The sequence below is a fragment of the Octopus bimaculoides genome, chromosome 25, assembly GCF_046866305.1.
Source record: "Octopus bimaculoides isolate indiv1 chromosome 25, ASM4686630v1, whole genome shotgun sequence".
Taxonomy (NCBI): domain Eukaryota; kingdom Metazoa; phylum Mollusca; class Cephalopoda; order Octopoda; family Octopodidae; genus Octopus; species Octopus bimaculoides.
In genome coordinates this window covers 35,025,352-35,047,880 of record NC_142952.1, presented here as the reverse complement: position 1 = coordinate 35,047,880, position 22,529 = coordinate 35,025,352, and the positions used below count along the sequence as shown (strand labels likewise).

At 35.1% G+C, this 22,529-nt stretch overlaps 1 protein-coding gene across 2 annotated transcripts in view; it reads left to right on the top strand.

Moving 5' to 3' along the window:
* Positions 1 to 22,529, top strand: part of LOC106867589 (periostin) — a 1,103,508-nt gene that overhangs the window by 809,035 nt on the left and 271,944 nt on the right. For both annotated transcript variants that reach the window (XM_089342140.1, XM_089342139.1), the window contains 2 exons: positions 21,523 to 21,685; positions 21,958 to 22,078. In XM_089342140.1, the coding sequence (XP_089198266.1) occupies positions 21,523 to 21,685; positions 21,958 to 22,078 (284 nt within the window). The remainder of the gene's footprint in view (positions 1 to 21,522; positions 21,686 to 21,957; positions 22,079 to 22,529) is intronic.

The following is a 22,529-nucleotide window of genomic DNA, read 5'->3' as shown; positions in this document are numbered from 1 at the left end:
AAATATTTGTATATATGGATGGATGGATACTTACATGTATTTATTCATACACGTTTGTATATCTAATATGAGTGGGAGGAGGATGTGTGTGAGAATATATATATATATATACATAATTACATATATATTTGTGTGACTGTGTATACATATAAATATGTCTGCGTGTATAAATTTATATACATGTGTGTATACATATATATATATCCTTAAGAAACTGCGGATAACAAACTAGATATAATCATGTTGGTACACATCTCTATAAGCACCTACTTATCTATCTGTCTATCTATCCACGTATCTATCTATCAGTCAATCTATCTGTCTTTGTTTTGCCATTAATCTATCTATCTATCCAAACAACCATCAGTCTATCTACCATCTGTCTATATCTATCTAGATCTCACACTTTTCCATTTATATATCTTTTACACACACACATACAATCACATATTCACATATTCAGAATGAAGTATACACGTACAGCCCAATCAATCAATCAATATGTCAGAGTATATCGATATATCAATCAAAGATCCAATCAATGAAGATTGATAGACACCTTTGATTTTACTGACTGAACTAAATACACACACACACACACGTATGCGCTTATACATGCGTATACACGCGCGTGCATGCGTGTGTGTGTGTGTGTGTTGGCACATCAGTGTCTGTGTGTGCACGTTAGCCCCTTTGTAGCTTATCTTTTTCAAGTACCCTCTCTGAATATTTAGCACTTCATTCTCACACTCTCGCTCACTTCTTCTTCCTTTCTTTCTATTCATCTAACTAAACCGACTGACACTCAAAAATTAAACATATAAATCGACTTTCGAAAGCAATACACATAATCCGTACTAGAAGCTCCTTTTGTGCGTGTGAGAGCATATCTATCAATCTATCCGCCCGGCACTCTCTCTCTCTCCCTCTCTCTCTCCCCCCTCTCTCTCTCTAAACGCATACGCACATATATATATATTTAAATATTGGGTGGTGTGTGTGTGTATAGACGTTCGTATTTCTACGTAACCGTTGGTGTTTTAAACGAATCATCAAAACAAATAGAAACGGTAATCAAAAAGTATAAATTGCCGAGAAATAGTTTCAAATAGAAGACGCGTCTGCTATGTTACGTTCTCATAGCGACAGAAATTATATATGAAGTGGGTGACCCGGTTTCGAGCTACACTATATTCCAGATAAAAGCATTTTCACCTTATGTCTAGAAACCGTATATTTTCTTTTCTTTTACCTCTCTTTCAATCAATCTCTCTTCTCTCTCTCTCTCTCTCTCTCTCTCTCTCTCTCTCTCTCTCTCTCTCTCTCTTTTATATATATATATATATATATATATATACATCTGTCAGTCAATTTAATGTGTCTATGTTGTATGTCTCTCCATATAGATATGTAGATAGATATATATAGACACACGAGAATCCGTATGCATAGCATCATTGCCAGAAACGTGCGTGCATATATATATATATATATATATATATATATATATATATATATATATATGAGCGTATATCCTAATCTTCGTAGCTAGTCTTATAGATTTCGGTTCGTATATCTGTTTATTCCTCATTTCATATCCTATTGATTTCGATTTCATTTGATTGAGTGATCCATAACAAATTGTATTACACTATGTGTGTGTGTGTGTGTGTGTGTGTGTGTGTGTGTGTGTGTGTGTGTGTGTACACACAGATATGTATGCATGCATATGTATGTGTATATATGTGTGTGTGGGTGTGTGTGTGCTTATGTGTATATCGATGTATACATATGCGTACGTATATACCTCTCTATATACGTAAATATCAGACACAGTAATACAAACACACACCTACACACATACATACAGAGAAATAAACATATACACACACAAACATGCGTACAGAGACTCTCACTTTATCACACAAAAACACGTAGATAAATAAAGCTATTGGATAGATAGATAGATAGATAGATAGATAGATAGATAGATAGATAGATAGATAGATAGATAGATAGATAGATAGATAGATAGATAGATAGATAGATAGATAGATAGATAGATAGACAGACAGACAGACAGACAGATGGATAGATACATAGACAGATAGATATATAGATACATACATACATATATACCTACATTCATACATATATACATAGATATGTCGATTAAAATAACATAATATTGACATTTTATTGTACTTGAATTGATCATTTATTTTCGTATATACAGTGGAATACACACATGCATACATATGTGTGAATACTTATAAATATACACTGAAATATATATATCAATATCTACATGCATGCAGCTGTGTATATATATATATATATATATATATATACATATATACATATATATGTTTGTAAACCCAGAGAAATCTACGTAAATTTAGATTAGAAAAATATAATCCTCTTCTTGTGTAAGTTAATCTACTTGGAAATAAATTTGCATTTCCAAATATACACAGACCCACAATACATACATATATATATATATATATATATATATATATATATATATATATATACATACAGTTAAACACTGGTAGATATGTATATTTGCGTTTGTGTGCCTGTGTGTGTGCAATGTGACACTGGTTAGTCTACGTTGATACCAGCTATAAATATAAATACTGATTATATTGTGCAGTGTGTGTGTGTGTGTGTGTGTGTGTGTGTGTGTGTGTGTGTTTATACACCTTGTAGCTATCGCGGTTACTTATACTTTAGTGTAAACTAATGCGTTGTATCTACCTATGTATGCTTACATAGTTTGAAATAAATAAATAAATAAATATATATATATATATATATATATATATATATATATATATATATATATACATACGCACGTCTGTGAATATGTTTATGTTGTCATATATATGCATCACAAACATATATATATATACTTAAAAATATATATACACTATATTGGTATAAATTTTTATGCATACATAATTTTAACAAACTACACATACATATCCATATATGTATATAAGAGCTTATGTACATACATACACATATATATATATACATACATATATACATATATGTGGGTGTATATATATATATATATATATATATACACACACACACACACACACACACACACACACACACACACACATATATATATATATCTATGTCCTGCATTCAATTTCAGTAAAAGCTTTTTCTCTCTGTTCTTTGACTGGCGTCGAGAACACGGAATATGTTTCAATAAGTGCAACAGTAATTCTTTGCAAACCATTTTCTATATTAATAATTTTCTCATGTCAATCACCATATTAAGTTGGACTATATTCAACGATAGTTAGACAAAGACTAGCTGAATGAAGACATAGAAAGTGTGTGTGTGTGTGTATATATATATATATATATATATATATATATATATATATATATATAGATAGATAGATAGATAGATAGATAGATAGATAGATGCAACAAGTACAAAGAGATATAGACAGATATATATGGATCTGCAGATATAGATTTATCTAAGTAGAAATATTTATCCATCTAACTATGTTTCTACCTATGTTTCTGTTTATCTCAATAGCATTCTCTCCGGTACAACCATACATACATATATAAACACACATATATGCATACGCACACGCGCGTATGTATGCATATATATACCATCTGCATGCGAAGGAGGAAATATAAAGTTAAGGCGAAATAGAACTTATTTCCAGAGAAAACAAGGCAAGGAAATTATGTCCTCCCAGTAAAAGATCGTTAAACCTTCTTCGTGCTATTTACTAAGCACACCTCCACACTATATCTATATGCATATATATATATATATATATATATATATATATAGGTTCAAAAAAAGGGGAAAAAACAAAAAACAATAACAACAACGTGAGGACGTGATATAGATAGTATTACTAGACGCTCGGGAAAGGAAAGAGAGAGAGTATGACGTTTCGAGCGGAGCTCTTCGTCGGAAACAAGGAAAGTCCAAAGAAGAGAAAAACGGAGGAAGAAAAAATCGCCACCGATGTCCTTTTATCCTCACTTCCTTTACGTTTTTTATGCTTTTCATCTGTTAAAGGGTTAATGTCCAAAATTTTAAGGCTCTTTCTTCCCTTCTGGACGTTCAAATATTTTGATGTTTGCTGAAAATTTCCCTGTTGCGTTGGCCCTTTTGTTTTTGTCCATGAGCTTCATGGTATATGAAAAATGCTATATAACAAAGGCAGTTATGTCAGAAGATCATGTGGCATTCATGGATATGAGTATATATATATATGTATATATATATATATTATATACATACACTCTTTATTACTAAAAGTGCAAAGACCTCACAAAAACTGTTACTCAGAGTTTCACGTTCCTGTTCGTCGGAAGTTTTGGTTGAGAATTCTCAACCAAACATGACGACGAGCAAAAACATGAAACTCTGAGTAACAATTTTTGTGAGGTCTTTGCAGCTTTATTAATAATGCATATTACTCTACTTTCGGTATTCGAGTACTGTTTTTTCCACTTTGTTTCATATTTACGTGCTTACTCTGGCATATATATATATATATATATATATATATATATATATATTTTTATAATTATATATATACTTTATTTAAAAGCAGCAGAAATATAACAAAAAAAACCGTTACTCTGAGTTTCACGTTCCCGTTTATCGGACAGTTTTGTTAGGGTCAGGGTTATATATCCTCTCACGTGTGAGATTTTGAGGATTAGTAGGATTATGATTTTCGCTTCAGAATCACGTGGTCCTGAGTGCGTCGCCTCGTTGTCGTCACATTCGCTCGAGATGTGATGCAGTGGAATCGATCTTGCGAATTTATAATTGCAAAACAAGTTTCCTAACCATCTGGCCATGCTTTTATTTGTACGGTTGGCTGTATGTATAACCGTCTATATAACAATTTTCTATGCATGTATGTATATTTATGAATGATTGTGTACACGTTTGTTTCTAATGTGTGCGACTGTATACGTATGTGCAGGGGCTGTTAGAAAAACTGTTTTTAGTTAGGTAAATAACCAGTTCAACAAATTAATGTCTATCGCTGAAGGGAGCAACATTACTTTCGCCTCCATCAACATCAACACGGCAGCCACCATCGCCACCACCATGACTTCCACCTGCACCACCACCACCACCACCATCACCAAAAACAATAACACTAAAACACAAACGAAAAAGAACATATAAAAGAATTAAATAACAACAAAATGTTGATTGCCAATCAGAAACTAGTGGAGGATCCTTAAACAAGGAAAGCTCCGAAAACAAACAAATAAATAAAACGAAGATTGAACTGAAAGAAACAAACAAAAAGGCCTCTTATCAGCCATGAATTAGAACCAAATCTAAATCCATTTTTACATTGAGTCTGTGAGCTAAAAATCTAGGAACCGAATTCGTTATTCTACAATCGTAGCAGAATTAATGGTATGGGTGAGTGAATGTGAAACGAGAATGAATAATCCCTCCTTAGGAGCATCTGTGAATGTAGGATGGTGTTAAGTTTAAGATAATAGACTTAAGCAGGTCTCGTGTGTGTGTGCCACCGTGTCGCAAGAGACATAGTGCGGAGGCGGAGGCGAGAAGAGGAGGAGTGGGATGGGGGGGATATTGTTGTCGTTGTCTCCTTCGTTTCGTCGTCGTTTTTGTCGTCTTAATTCTGATAACTTGATTTGGACCGACCACATCTGACCGCGAGCGAAACCCCTGGTGTTAGTAGTGGAAGACAAGGGGGAGATAATTACTGGTGTAATAGAGCATCGCGGGAAATCATCCCCCACTGGCAATGCATGCATTCACAAACAGCAACGAAAATAAAAACAAACAACAACAGCCTTATATATATATATATATATATATATATATATATATATATATATATGTATGTATGTATGTATGTATGTATACAGGCACACATGTACACATACGCGATTCTGAACAAAGAGAAGTCGCGAGAAAGTGAGGCACAAAGAAAAGATGTACATGATTATGAAGAGACTGTCGAGTTCATTAATCAATACATGTATATGTCTATAAATAGAGAAACACACACACACACACACAAAACGCACACACAGTAACAGAATGGATTTACGTGCGTGTGTGTGTGAATTTGTGTGTGTATGTGTACTGGCACTCCGTCGGTTAAGACGACGAGGATTCCAGTTGATTCGATCAACGGAACAGCCTACTCGTGAAACTAACGTGCAAGTGGCTGAGTACTCCACAGACACGTGTGCCCTTAATGCTGTTCTCAGGGAGATTCAGCGTGATACAGAATGCGACAAGGCTGGCCCTTTTGAAATACAGTTGCAGCTCATTTTTACCAGTTGAATGGGAGGCAACGTGAATAAAGTGTCTTGCTCAAGGATATAACGCGTCGCCGGGAATCGAACTCACAACCTTAGGGTAGTGAATCGTATACCCTAACCACTAAACCGCTCACCTCACATATGTATGTATATATATATATATATATATATATATATATATATATATATATATATATATATATATATATATATATATATATATATATATGTATATATATATTTAAAATTATAATAAATTATAATAAAATTATAATGTACTTGAGTATATTTCACTGATGAAGGCAGAGCATTTATGCAAAGCCAGAAATCCAGGATTTGAAATTATCTTATTATTTTTACTGGTTTATTTGGTCTTCGTCTTCGCTAATCGTGCCTTGCGGACATTTATTGTGGTTTTGGAGTCAGGATTTGACTGCTATTTTTTCAGCGTGGTGGTATCTCTTGATACCCTGTATTATAATTTTAAATAATTATTACCTTTGATGGTTTTTATTCCCATGCTGACCACTTGATAAGATCAATAGTTTAAATACCGATCTTATCCTTATTTATATAAATAAATATATTTATTTATATAAATATATATATATATATATATATATATATATATATATATATGTTATTCATAAGAGCGGAGCACGACATTCGATACACTATCAGAGTAAGAATCGTTTCAAATTTTGGCACAGGGCCAGCAATTTTTAGTGGAGGAACTAGTCGATTACGTCGATCCCAGTACTTGATTGGTAAATATTTTATCGACCCCCGAAACAGTAATAATAATGATTTCAAATTTTTGCCTCAAGGGCAGCTTTGTGGAGGGGATTAAGTCTATTACATTGACCCTCCCTCCCCTCCCCCAGTGCGTAACTGATACTTATTTAATCGACCCCGAAAGAGTGAGACTCAAAGTCGACCTCGGCGGAATTTGAACTCAGAACGTAGTGACGGACGAAATACCGATAAACACTTCATCCGGCGAGCTAACGGTTCTGCCAGCTCGCCGCCTTTCGAATAATAATAATAATAATAATAATTTCTACCATAGGCACAAGGCCTGAATTTTGGGGGAAGGGATCTAGTCGATTACATCGACCTCAGTGCTTTACTGGTACTTAATTTATTGACCCCGAAAGGATGAAAGGCCAAGTCGACAGGCAGAATTTGAACTCGGAACGTAACGGCAGACGAAATACCGCTAAGCATTTCGCCCCGGGTGCTAACCATTCTGCCAGCTCACCGCCTTAATAATAATAATAATAATCCAGATAACTAGTCACATAGTGAAACATTGACACACGCTTTCTTTTCTGCTTCTCACCCTCTCTTCCCTCTTTATCTATTTCTCTATCCATCCGCCCACCTATCCCTCTACTCATTCACCTGTCTATCCATCCATCTATCTATCTATCTATCCATCCATCCATCTCCCTACCTACCTATCTATCTATCTATCTATTTATCGTTACCATTTACATTGCTGTTGCTTGGGCTTTCATGTTTCTTTTGATATCTGTTTTCCTTCACTTTTCTCTTTCTCTCGTTCCTTTTTTGACATTTGTTCAGTCATTCAATCTTCCCTTTATTCCTTTCTAAACTCTTTCCTCAATAACCATGCCCAACTGAGCCAGCAGAATCGTCGGAAGCGCTGGAGCAAATACTTCACAATATTTGATTGTCTCTCCCTATGTATGTCACAGTTACATTTGCCGCCAGGATCAACTTATTTTGGCTTTCGTTGCTTCGGGGGTTTCCATTAAAAAACAAAAAAAACAAGAAAACGATTTCGCTACCAGAGAAGAATTGGAAATGAAATTCCATTCCTTGCCATAATATTCCATAAAACGCCAACAAATATGTTCTCACATTTGAACTTTCACAAAGTAATTCTTCATTACTGGATTAATGGTGATTGACGGATTAGCGCTGATTGATGAATAAGAGTTGAAGCTAGTTGCAGAGGTGTTGGTGATGGTGTTGTTGTTGTTGTTGTTGTTGGTGGTGGTGGTGTTGTTGTTGTTGGTGGTGGTGTTGTTGTTGTTGTTGTTGTTGTTGGTGGTGGTGGTCTTTGTTGTGATTGTTATGGATTTGATAATGTGCGTGATAAGTTGTGGTAGCAGTAATGGCTGTGGTTGTGGTTGTAGTGTTGTGGTTGTGGTTGTGGTTGTGGTTGTAGTGATTTTGGCGGCGGTGGTGGCGGCGGTGGTGGTGAGTGGTTACAAAATTTCAAGTGTGTTAATCGCATCACTGAAAGTACACACTAATTATTACAACAACACATACACTAAAAAACTCGAAAATGTTGCCTCATGAAATCAAATGACTGTCTCTCAGAAAAACAATGGATCATACAATCAGTGAATCGAACCTCCGATCCTACGATTGTTCGTATAAAAGTTTAACAACTAGGCCACCGGCATCCACCTTAAAATCATGCAGATTTCGAAGAGAAAATAAGAATATCCACAAAACCCCAAGAAATAGGGAAGAATTTTAAGATTCTTGAAACTCTGATGCTGACTTGGAATACTCGCCGCCTCATTAATAATAATAATAATGATAATCCTTTGTACTAAAAGCACAAAGTTTGAAATTTGTGGGGAGGGAGTAAGTTGATTTCATCGACCCCAGTGCGTAACTAGTACTTAATTTATCGACCCTGAAAGGATGAAAGGCAAAGTCGACCTCTGTGGAATTCGAACTCAGAACGTTGCGGCAGACGAAATACCACTAAGCATTTCGCCCGGTGAGCTAACGATTCTGCCAGCTCGCCGCCTCATCGCCGCCGTAATAATAATAATAATAATGATGATGATGATGATTTCAAATTTTGGCACAAAGCCAGGAACTTCGGGAGAATGGGGAAGTTGACTACATCGACCACATTACTCAACTGGTACTTGTTTAGTCTTATGCTGAAGAGAGAAGAAATGCTGTCAAGCTCCTTGTATTTTTTTGTTTTTTTTAAACATCGTATTAAAAGTTCTGCAATGTCGCCACCTTAATAATCTCTCTTCGTAGCTGCCGCAGTATTTTGTGTTCGGGCATAACATCCACTTTAAGTGGTGATAAATATTACCTTTTCGTATTAATACTGCTTCTGTCGCTTTTAATTATTTTTGATGATAATAATAATAATAATAATAATAATAATAATAATCTCAGAGAAATGTGTTGAAAGATGCAAGAGTTGTGTGATGGGGGGAAAGAGGGACGCTGTTAATCAACAATTAATCAACATCACGTGACACAGGATTAAGAATAAATTAGCATTAATCTAATTCACAGATCTCCGTATTTCATAAAGCGGTCTAAGCTGACGATACAAAGGAGAGTAATTATGGGTAATTTTGTGAATAATTTTTATTAATTTGCATGAAAGCTAATTTCTTTTACGTCTTGGGTCAAATAATTTGTGTCGTATGTGAAGACACTCGTAAGAGAAGCGTTACTAATTGGGCTTCATATATATATATATATATATATATATATATATATATAGTGTGTGTGTATTATACACCCACACACATCTAAACACGCATACACTTTTATTCATACAATTATATATCTACACACGTGTTGTACATATAAATTATATATATATGTAAGTATATATTACTTATATATGTGTGCGTCTGTATTCTCATATAATTGTATATAGGTATATTCATATATATCTCCTTATTTCATGTATGTATGTATATATATATATATGTTTGTGTATATGTATCTATATTTAATAGGAGTGAGTAATTTTGTGTGTGTATGTTTTATACACCATCTCCAGACGGCACGCTCATTGAAATTCAAATGTAAACACGCACACACACAGCCGCTGAACTGCACAAATGTACACCCACTTCAAAGTTAATTCGACACTTTGATAACATGGCGACCGGCTTAAAAAATGGCGACATGGTTGACATTAATGATTAAAATTCAATTAACGAGAACGATAAATTACATAAGAAATGTATGGAATGGACTGGTTTGATGGTGGCGCTAGTGTAGATGGAGAATTACATCTTGACTTATTAAAAGACTACTACGATAAATTATATATATGTGTGTACGTATTAGTGTATAGATATTCATGTGTATACATATATATATCGTTACTTTAGTTATTTCAAACTCTCGCACGGTTGTATATTTTTACCGTTTTGTTTTTAATCTTTCGTGGCCGATAAATTAAGAAATTGGCGAAAGGGATTCCACCCTTTTTCCAGCAATTTTTCATTTGTTTAATGGTTTGGTCTTATAAAAGGGATAGGTACATCTTCTCTACTGGTTTTTCAGAGATCGATTACGATCGATATGATTAATTTACGCTGTTTAGCAATAGTATTATACGGTTGGGTAAAATAAAATAAAGAGGTTTAGAAAGCCGTTGTAACTATGACCGTTATTCCCGGGGTAGGAAAATCGGGCAAGTTCTGGTCTGGGACTGCTTCTAATGACCCTTTAGTTGAGACGAGATCAGGCTTGACAAATCGAACATCTTAAATTCCATACATGAATGCTGCAACAAATAGTTCGATTACAATGAATACCGAAATTATTCATTTTGCCTCTGATGAATCCGGTTTTAATAAGACAGTACCAGTTATACACTGCGGTAGAATCCTGTAGACTCTACACCTCAATATACGCATGTTGTGCCAATTTTCATTGTTATTTTCTATGATTGTTCATAATATTTGCTTACTTTATATCGCAATTGATGAACGATATTAGAGCTAGCAGAAACGTTAGCACGCCGCTACGTTCTGAGTTCAAATTCCACCGAGGTCAACTTTGCCTTTCATCCTTTCGGGGTCGATAAATTAAGTACCAGTTGCGCACTGGGGTCGATCTAATCGACTGGCCCCCTTCCCTAAAAATTACGGGCCTTGTGCCTAGAGTAGAAAACCATATTCTATTGGTTATAAATTTCCTGTCGACTGCACACTGGTCATGAGTATAACTGCTATAGCCACAAAGAAGTGTATGCAAGTCAATGCAAAACAAATATATAAAGGGATTTCGTTTGCTATGTAAGGGCTATTTTGTGTCTGTGCGGTAAGAAGTTTCCCTCCCAACCGCATGGTTCCAGTTTCAGTTCCACTGCGGAGTACCTTGGGTAAGTGGTTTGTACTATAAACCTTGGGCTAACCAAAGCCTTGTGAGTAGATTTGGTGAGCAGAAACTGAGGGAAGCCTGTCGCATGTGTATGTGTGTGTGCACGCGCTTGTGTGTGTGTGTGTGTGTGTGTGCGTGTGCGTGCTTTTGTGTGTGTGTGTGTGTGTGTGTGTGTGTCCCACGACCGCTTGGCAACTGGTGTTAGTATAGTTCTATATTTAAGAGATGAGGAATTTTGTACATTTACATTGTTTACATTTGACGGATATTTGTCCTTGTTTGTTATATGGCGTAGTGGTTAAGAGCGTGGGCTATTAACCCCAAGATTTGGAGTTTGATTCCAAGCAGTGACCTGAACAATAATAATAATAATAATAACATAGAAAAAATACCTTAAGAATGAGAACCCACGTTCGAAATTTCCCCAAGACACCTGATGAAGGCTGGAGGGTATGTCAGCCGAAACATTGTGTTAACAACAAACAAGATGAGGATAAATATCCGTCAAATGTAAATGATGGTGTTAGTATGTTTACGTGTCCATGACTTAGCGGTTGGGCAAATAGACGGATAGAACATGTATCAAGCTTTAAAAGAAAGTAGGTACTGCGGACGACTCGTTCTACTAAAATTCTCCAGGGCAGTGCAGTAGCGTGGCCGCAGTCTAATGACTGAAACATGTAAAAGATAAATACACACATTTCTGTAGATGTTGAGTCATATATCTCATACGATATGCAAGGATTCCGACTTAACTGTAGTTAAATACGCTTTTATTTGTAATAAATTCTCTATTTTCTATGTAAGAGTATTTTTATGCTTAGTTCTTTGAATGGTAACCTGTTGATTTCAGAAGATTTCTGACGGAATGGAACGTACTAAGTTGATGTTATCAAACAAATGATCACTAAGACATGAAAATAAAAGAAATAAGGCAGAACAAATTCATGTAAAATAATTAACAAAACATAGCCGTTACCATTAATCTCTGCTAGATAAAAGGAAACTTGTACATGCCAAAATGAAATATTTGTGGCAAAACCAGATTGTGTAGTCATGCAAAAATGGAGACGCTTATAAGTGCAAATCGTACTTCAAACGGCTATCAAATGTTCTTCACATTTCACTGAAATGACTGTGACAAAAATCAGAGAATAAAATGTTTGCAATGTCGAGGAATTTTTCTTTTTTTTTTCTCTTTTATCTCTCACTTGTCTCAGACGTTAGACTGCGGTCAGTCTGGGGCACTGCTTTGAAGAATTTCAGTTGAAGGAATCGATCCCCAGTTCTTATTCTTTCTTTGATGCCCGGTATTTACTCTATCGATTCTTTTTGCCCAATTGCTAAGTCATGACGTAAACGCAACAGCGTGGGGGACAAACGCAGATACACACCCACCCACTCTCTCTCTCTCTCGCTCTCTCTCTCTCTCCCTCCCCCTCCCTTTCTCTCTACATATATATATCGCGCGAAATGCTTGACGGCATCTCGTCTGTCCTTACGTTCTGAGTTCAAATTCCGTCGAGGTCGACTTCGCCTTTCATCCTTTCACTGTCGATAAATTAAGTACCATTTGCGTACTGGGGTCGATCTAATCGACTGGCCCCGCCCCCAAAATTACGAGCATTGTGCCTAGAGTAGAAATTTATATGTATATATATATATATATATATATATATATATATATATATAGCATTTTCCCGACGATCTCGCCGCCTTAATGATAATAATTTCTACAATAGGCACATTGCGTGAAGTTTTTAGAGAGGAAGTTTATCCCTTACATCAAATCTGGCACATCCGAAAGGATGAAAGGCAAAATCCACCTCGGCGGAATTTGAACTCAGAACGTAGCGTGCTAACGATTCTGCCAGCTCGCCGCCTCAATAATAATATCGATGATATAATAATAATAATAATAATAATAATAATTAATAATCTCGTTGTTGTAGTTGTTGAGGTGGACAACAATGTAATTTATGTCAGTCGTGACCATCCCGTGAAGTTTCTGGAGATATATTGTCGTTAGAGCGACGTATTTCAAATTATCTCTCTTACAGATTGAGTAAGATTTGTTTGTTCTGTGTTAAACATCGAGGGACTGCGTCGGAGTTCCCTCGTTGCGCGAGTGTTGTTGCTTTGTCTGTAGTTGTTGTTGCTGTTTCGGCTGATGATGTTGTTGTTAACAACTTCTCGGAAATGTTTTATTAATGTTTTCAGAGTAACAACAACGCATAGAAATTTATGAAACGTTAATCTCAAGTAGACTTACAATACATACCATTACTACAATGATCACCACCGCCAACAACGAAAATAACACCACCATCGCGAACACTAACCAACTTTCTGCCGACACCGTTACAGCCCCACCAATAATAACAACAGGGAGCATAACATCACCACCACAAACAATAAGAGCAACAACGATAACATTACCGCCAAAACTACCACCACAAATGTATAAGATACACATCGCCACCTCACTCTAGCATCACCATTACCCCTCTATCTAGCATCACCATCACCCCCATCACGAAGAAGAACAACAATGAAAATAACATCGACAACATCACCATCATCACCAACAATGCCATCACCACCAAAACTACCATGACGAATAAATAATATCTGCAGCACCGCTACAAGAATCCCTGCTACCGTCACCCCCAGCGCCACCCATTAGTGTTATAATCCAAATGTCGCCATTCTCCAGTTAAGCAGACGTGGAACTAAGGAATATTTTTGATTTATATGACATAAATAGAATTTCCCTTCCACTTGAATCTCTTGCTAAGCACACTTTCCGCCATTATCATCATCAGCAGCAGTAGCATCGCCACAACCATCATCACTCGCAACACAATAATCATCATCATCATCATCATCACTCAACACGACCGCCATCAACATCATAATCACCGCTATCATCATCATCATCATTGTTATCGCAGTCATCACCATCATTCACATTGCAACCATCATCATCATCATTATCATTACCATCATACCTGTCATCGCTGTCATCATCGTGTTATGACAGTCAATAGTCGAGATTCTCTCTCAGAGAATCTTTCTCATTGATTCCGCAGTAAAATTATTCCAGCGAATTCTATCCAATTATTTCATCCTGGCATAGCTTCTTTAGAATTTACCAATAAAAGCATGTCTTAACTACTTTTCTCACCTCGCTCTATATACATCTATACTATATATAAAACAGATGTGTGTGTAATCGCTTTTCACGTGAAATTGACTTCACCAAATGCTTCCATACTTGTAATGCATGAATAATTTGACCTCGGATAAATCTTAGGCTCTTCATTTGATTTTTTTAATTAAAAATAAATAATATTGCTTTATATTTAAGATTCACTTCTTTAAAAAGGTTCCTCAATGTCAACTTCCTGTATTGACGTAACAACCGCAAAAAGCTTCATTTTCTATTTTGTGTGTGAGTGTGTGTGTTCGTGTGTATGAGAGAGAGAGAGTAAATACTACATACACACCACTCTCTCACTCTGTCTCACACACACCTTGACTCACTCACACTCTGTCTCTTACAAACACACACATACATAAATGTATACAAACATATTTACAAAGACACACGTGTGTATGCGCGCGCGTGCGTGTTTGTAAGAGACAGAGTGTGAGTGAGTCAAGGGCTGTGTTGTCATATGCATACATTCAAAGATGTATGTATATTTATGCATGTACGTATACATGACAACAAACCTCTCTCTCTCACTCACTCACACTCTGTCTCTTACAAACACACACATACATAAATGTATACAAACATATTTACAAAGACACACGTGTGTATGCGTACGCGCGTGGGGGGGGGCTCCACAATCGCCATTTATTTCAATTACTCTTCTGAGGATATTCACGTAAATCATTTTTTCATTTAATCATCATCATCATCATCATCATCGTTTAACGTCCGCTTTCCATGCTAGCATGGGTTGGACGATTTGACTGAGGACTGGTGAAACCGGATGGCAACACCAGGCTCCAATCTAATTTGGCAGAGTTTCTACATCTGGATGCCCTTCCTAACGCCAACCACTCAGAGAGTGTAGTGTGTGCTTTTACGTGTCACCCGCACGAAGGCCAGTCAGGCGGTACTGGCAACGGCCACCCTCGAAATTGTGTATTTTATGTGCCACCCGCACAAGAGCCAGTCCAGGGGCACTGGCAACGATCCCCATTTTAATTTTCGTAAAAGTTTCCAAGTACCAATGAGGCTTTTTGGCACATCTTCAATTTTCCCCATTCATGAGAGGCGCCCAGCCATCATTCATCTGAGAGTCCATCTACAGAATGTCCTCAAGTTTCTATACAGCATATTTTGCCTTTTTTTCTTCAAGTATATAAGCAACAATTTCATTCCCGAGCAACGCTGGGTGCCTCTGCTAGTATATTATATAACAAACATATGTAAGTATGTCTGTGTGTGTACGTATATATAGATATATACATATATGTGTGTGTGTATATATGTATATGTATGTATGTATGTATATATATATATATATATATATATATAGGTATATATATGATATATTTGTGTGTGTGTAGTTTGCAGAAAAACAAAAGACGAAGACAGGTGTATGAACAACAAGCAGATATATTAGTTTGACGCTCGGGAAAGTGAGAAAGTCTTTTACGTTTCGAACCTACGCTCTTCAACAGAAAGGAACAAGAGAAAATAAAACACGATATATATATATATATATATATATATATATAATCACATACATAATACCATACATTGTAATGCATTGTGTTCTTGAGCAAGGCACTTCATTTTATGTTCCTCGAGCCCAATCAGTTGTAAAAGAGTAACCGTACGACGGACTGCCGTCCCTCTCAGGGTGATGGATATGTTCTGATGTAAGTAACGTATACGTCATGCAAAATGGGTAACTCGTTCTATGATTCCAGCGACTCAAGAGAGTGATGTCCAAGGGTCGGTGTCTCCATTGTGGTCCAGATTTGACCAAAACCGATGACAATCAGGAGTAATGGACATAATGTATGAATATTACTGTGAGGCAAGGACTTCTTCACTCTCACAGTTACACACAATCGCTCACGCAAACGTACTTCCACGTTTGTGTTTGGGAATCTCTCGTGTGTGAAAAGTTAACTGAAAAAACTTGGAGTCGACAAGAAGGAGTATGGTTGGACATTATATTTTCACTCACTACAATTGTTTCTACGCAAAGAAGATCTCCAGGCGTGCAGGTACTTGATTATGCACCTGAGATCTAGTTGTTTTCTCAGGCGATATGTAAATTTGTAAACAATTTTATATATGTATCATCATTTTTTATAACACTTTAGTGAAATGTTATCGAGCACTTTGTTATTTTACACAAGAGAAACGCACAAAAAAGCTGTCTATCGCTTGCTGTGTGTGTGCGTACACGTATATGGATAGAAAAGTATACATGTGTAAGTATGTATATATATATATGCGTGTATGTATGCATGTATAATTGTATATCTTTATGTAGATGTTTATGTATGTATACACAACACACGCACATTGATGCATAGAAGTACATGCACATATGCAAATAACAATGATGGTATTGAGTATGTTTATATACATATATATATACACGCACATACGTAAACTCTACGCTTATATAGAGCAAAACAGTCAATGCGAAACGCTTTTAATGTATATTGCCAAAATCTACAATGTGAAGCCGTGTTCTTCACTGGTGCCTAACCAACAATCGACCGATAGATAGGCTTACGGGGATTTCGCTGATAAGCATCTATTCGAATGGATAACATCATGTTCACTTAATACACCTAATGTGTGTCTCTAACTTGCCTCTGATCTCATAATTAACTTGCTGTTTTCTTCTCGCTTCAATGCTATAAATTCGATAAAAATCATACTTCTTTGTCTATACTACAAGAAAAAAACAAATAGCAAAAAAGGAAAATCGAATAAAAACAACAAAGGAAATTGGCAATAAATATATATAAAAATAAAACAAAGTTAAAATGCCAAAATTCAAACAAAAAAAAAACAAACGATGATAAATAAACGGGTTACAAATTAAGAAAAAAATATATACTGAAACGACGATGGAAAAAGGTACAGGGTAGTGGTGGTGTATAATAATGGCCGAATTCTGTGGAAAAGGAGCGTATAGATCACAGCTTGATGTACAAAACACCTAACCTATTGATACACACATGTATATATATATATATATATATATATATATATATATATATATATATAGTATACACACACACATTGAAAATACTATATATATATATATATATATATATATATAGTATACACACACACATTGAAAATACTGAGGCAAAAGCAACACTGCTAACTAAAATTAAAAAAATAAAATAGCGATAATAAAAAAAAAAATTCTATGTACACAAAGACTTCTAAATCGAAACAGATTACTTGAGCAAAAAAAAAGAAAGAAAAACAGAAAAAAACTGAAGAAGAGGAAAGAAATAAAATGAAAGAAAACATTTCAAGATGGCCGAAACAGATCGTTATTTCTGTTCTTTTATTTTAATTTCATTCTTATTTTGATTTTACATATAAATACTACATAAAGGCATTTAAGCACACAAGGCCCAAGCACACACACACAGACTATAGCCTTATATATACAAATATATATATATATATATATATATATATATATATATATCTCGAATATTGTCTGTATTCTAGATGCAATGCCGTTTAGTGAAACATTACTATGCTGTTAATGTCGTAAAAATACGGCCGGTTTCCTGAAATCTTGCTGTTTGATACGTTGGTGTCGTTCGCTATTTTTATTTATTTATTTTTTCATTCATTTATTTTTTTTTATTATTGGTTATATTTTACTTTTGAGTGTGTTATTTTTCTTTCGTTGTTTTTTTTTATTCCATTTATTTTGCATTTATTTTCGTTTGTTTTTTTTTTGTGATTTACTGTCGAATGACTACACACGATCACACTACCTCCAATAATTATACACACACACACACACACACATACACGCACACATACACACATACACATACACATACACACATATATTGATCGCAGTCAGAGGACAGAGAATCCACAAATCACAAACAACAATGTGTACCTATATATATATATATATATATATATATATATATATATATATATATATATACGCACTGTTGTTTGTGTTTATAGATATATATACTTACACTTAGACACACACACACACATATATATATATATATATATATATATATATATATATATATACACGCACATATATATATATATATACATATCTACATAGATATATATATATATACATATATATACACATATATACATATATACATGTGCACATATACATATATGCTTATATATATCAATACATATATGCATATATATGTATACATATATATATATATATATATATATACACGCATATACATACATACATACATACACACATATATATATATATACATATGTATATATACATATGTATATATACACACATATATATATGTATTGTGTGGATGTTTTTGTGTGTGTGTATTGGTAAGTGTGTATGTAAATGATTCAATGGCAAGATGGTAAGAACTGCAGCTGTAGAAAGTAGAGAACAAAAAACTTAAGATGTGTAGAAATAAACCAACGGACATAAACAGCAACTGAGATAATGTCAGCACAATCATCATCATCATCATCATCACAAGGTACCGTCGTCATCATCATCATCCCCACCCCCAGCACCAGGCACCATCATAATATGCATTAATCCTTATCGGAACTTGAAAAATCAAGATTTCCAAGAATATAATGTCCATTTGTGTCTACAACTCTCACCGCGCATGTGCATATATATTTCTCTCTCTCCCTCTCTTTGCAAATATATTATGTGCATCTACATGCACGCATACACACACATATATATATACCTACATAAATATATGTTCAAATTTATAGTCCTACAAATGCATGTGTAAACATAGAGACACACATCCATAAATGTTTCGATTGCAAACTAAGGCTTCGGTTGATATAATACGCAATTATTACGTGTCACTACTTTATAGTCACCAGAGACACCGAAATGAGCCTACGCACACAAGCACACGCAATCTCATACACGCATGTATATTTATATGACTTTGAAACAATACACGAGTTAAAAACATGAAACAACGATATATTTAAATACAAGTGTATAACTATGTGTGTATGTCCACATATATAGATATATATATGTATGTATATATTGTGTGTGTGTATTTATAAATGACGTACCTGTCAATCTATGATGCTTGATGGGGCTTACCGCTATGGACAATGAAATATCTTCCATGCATAGAAAGTGACCTGAGTCTATATATCACCATTAAAAAAAAAACAAATAAAGACAGTGAAAAACGATTTGGAAATTAGTCGGAAGACAGGGTAGAATACTAAATACTATAAATAAATAAATAATTTAAATAAAGAGATGGAAATTATCTAAATAAATAAAACATGAAAGAACGAAAACTAGACCGTTGTTTTTTTTTTTTGTATTTGTTATCTAAATCTCCTAAGATGGCGTCAAAGCTGGAAATCAAATAGTACTGCGATGTGTGTGTGTGTGTGTGTGTGTGTGTGTGTGTGTGTGTGTGTGTGTGTGCATTTATATACACGATGTTGCTTGTATTACACAGCAGTAAGAAAAGTGTATCATCGATATGTACATCCGTGAATCTATGCACGTTTCCCCAGACACGTGCGGATGCAGAGAAGTTTCGATAGACCAATTGATTGATAGGTAATGAGACAGGGTGATTGATAGGTACACGCACACAGGTATCCCGACACACACACACACACACAAACACATGTATACACACACACACACACACACACACACACACACACTTATGTTCTGAATGAGAAATGCATGAAGAGTTATATACATACCTATGCACACATCGACGTAGAGGTGGATCAAAATAATAGTCAGATAGAGCTAGAGGCAGTTACAAACAAAGATAAAACAGAAAAATTTACATTATGTAGGCTTGCAAAAAAAATAACCATATAATATATATATATATATACAGCGGGAGTGGCTGTATGGGAAGAAGCTTGCTTCCCAACAACATGGTTCTGGATTCAGTCCCACTGCGTGGCACCTTGGGCAGATGTCTTCTACTATAGCCTCGGGGCGACCAAAGCCTTGTGAGTGGATTTGATAGACGAAAACTGTAAGAAGCGCGTCGTATATATATATATATATAAATATATATATATATATATATATATATATATATATATATATATATATATAATGTATGTATGTATTATGTATGCATATGTGTGTCTGTGTTAGTCCAACCAGCATCGCTTGACAACCGATGCTGGTGTGTTTAAATCCCCGTAGCGTAGCGACCAATAGAATGAGAACGAAAGAACAAGTACTTGGCTTACAAAGAATAAGTCCTGGCATCGATTTGTTCGAGTGAAGCTGGTGCTCCAGCATGGCCGCAATTAAAAGACTGAAACAAGTAAAAGAAAAAAACGAATAAACAATATATATGTGTTTCATACATATATATATATATATATATATATATATATATATATATATATATATATATATATATATATATATACATATATATATATATAATATTATTATTATTATTATTAAGGCAGTCAGTAGGCCGGGCAAAATGCTTAGCGGCATTTCGCCCGTCTTCACGTTCTGAGTTCATATCGTGCCGAGGTCGACTTTGCCTTTTATCTTTTCGGGATCGATAAAATAAGTACCAGTGGTAAACTGAAATTGATGTAATCGACTCATCCCCTCCCCCAAAATTGCTGGCCTTGTGGCAAAATTTGAAACCATTATCATAATTATTATACATTTGACTTCTGCTTTGTGCTTGTACAAGCTAACTCTGAGTCTCACTCTCATCTTTCGCCCTCGTGGCAAATAAATGAAATTATTATTATTATTATTATTATTATTATTATTTCATTTTATATTTCCTCAGGTCAGTGGCTCAACTATTTAATCACATGCTGAAACCGTACCGCAGTATGTTAAGGAATCCAAAACGCACTATGACAGTTTTTGTTCCTACCGACGAAGCACTTTCCCGATTGCCGCTGAAGCAACAAAGTATGCTTAAAAACAATTGGACACTGCTGACGGAGGTAATGAATTCTTTACACGCACACACACACACACACACACGTGAACGTGCGCTTATATGTATATACCGAGTTAGCAATGTAAACAGATGTCATGAAATCAAAATTATTTCCTATTTCATTTCATCTTGCATCTCTTTTTGCTTTAACTTCCTTTCGAAAACTTTTAAACTCCGAAATGTTAAGTCTGCCATTGTATGCACATACAACAACATATATACCCGTAATTAATACACATGTTAATACCCTATAATTCTCTATTTAAATATTTCCAGATATTATCCCGTCATATCATTCCGGACGTTGAATGGAGCCCAGAAAACCTGCGAGGTGAAAGAGTGCATTACAATTTAAAAAATTCAACTATAAGAGCTCTGGGGTTTAAAAATGGCGAAGGTACGTACAATATTTTCCATTTCTTTTTCTCATTATCATCATGTATCGTGTTGTTATATTTCACTCCAAATCCCCACTCAGAAGAGTCTGTTTCTCTGGGAGAGCAAGCTTCCTCCCGTTTTCAGAAGCTCTGTGATCGATGTGAAACTGAGGGAGGGTGACCTTTGGACTTGAGGTTTGTTCGATTTATTACAAAGTATTTGGTCAGTCCGGGGCTGGAGTAGAAGACACCTGCCTAAGGTGCCACAGAGTTGGACTGAACACAGAGCCATATGGCTGGAAAGCGAAATTCTCACCACATACCCACACCTGCGCGCGCTTTTTACACACATACACACACACGTATATATATATATATATATATATATATATATATATATATATATATATATATATATATATATATATATATATATGTATATATATATATACACATATACACATGTATATA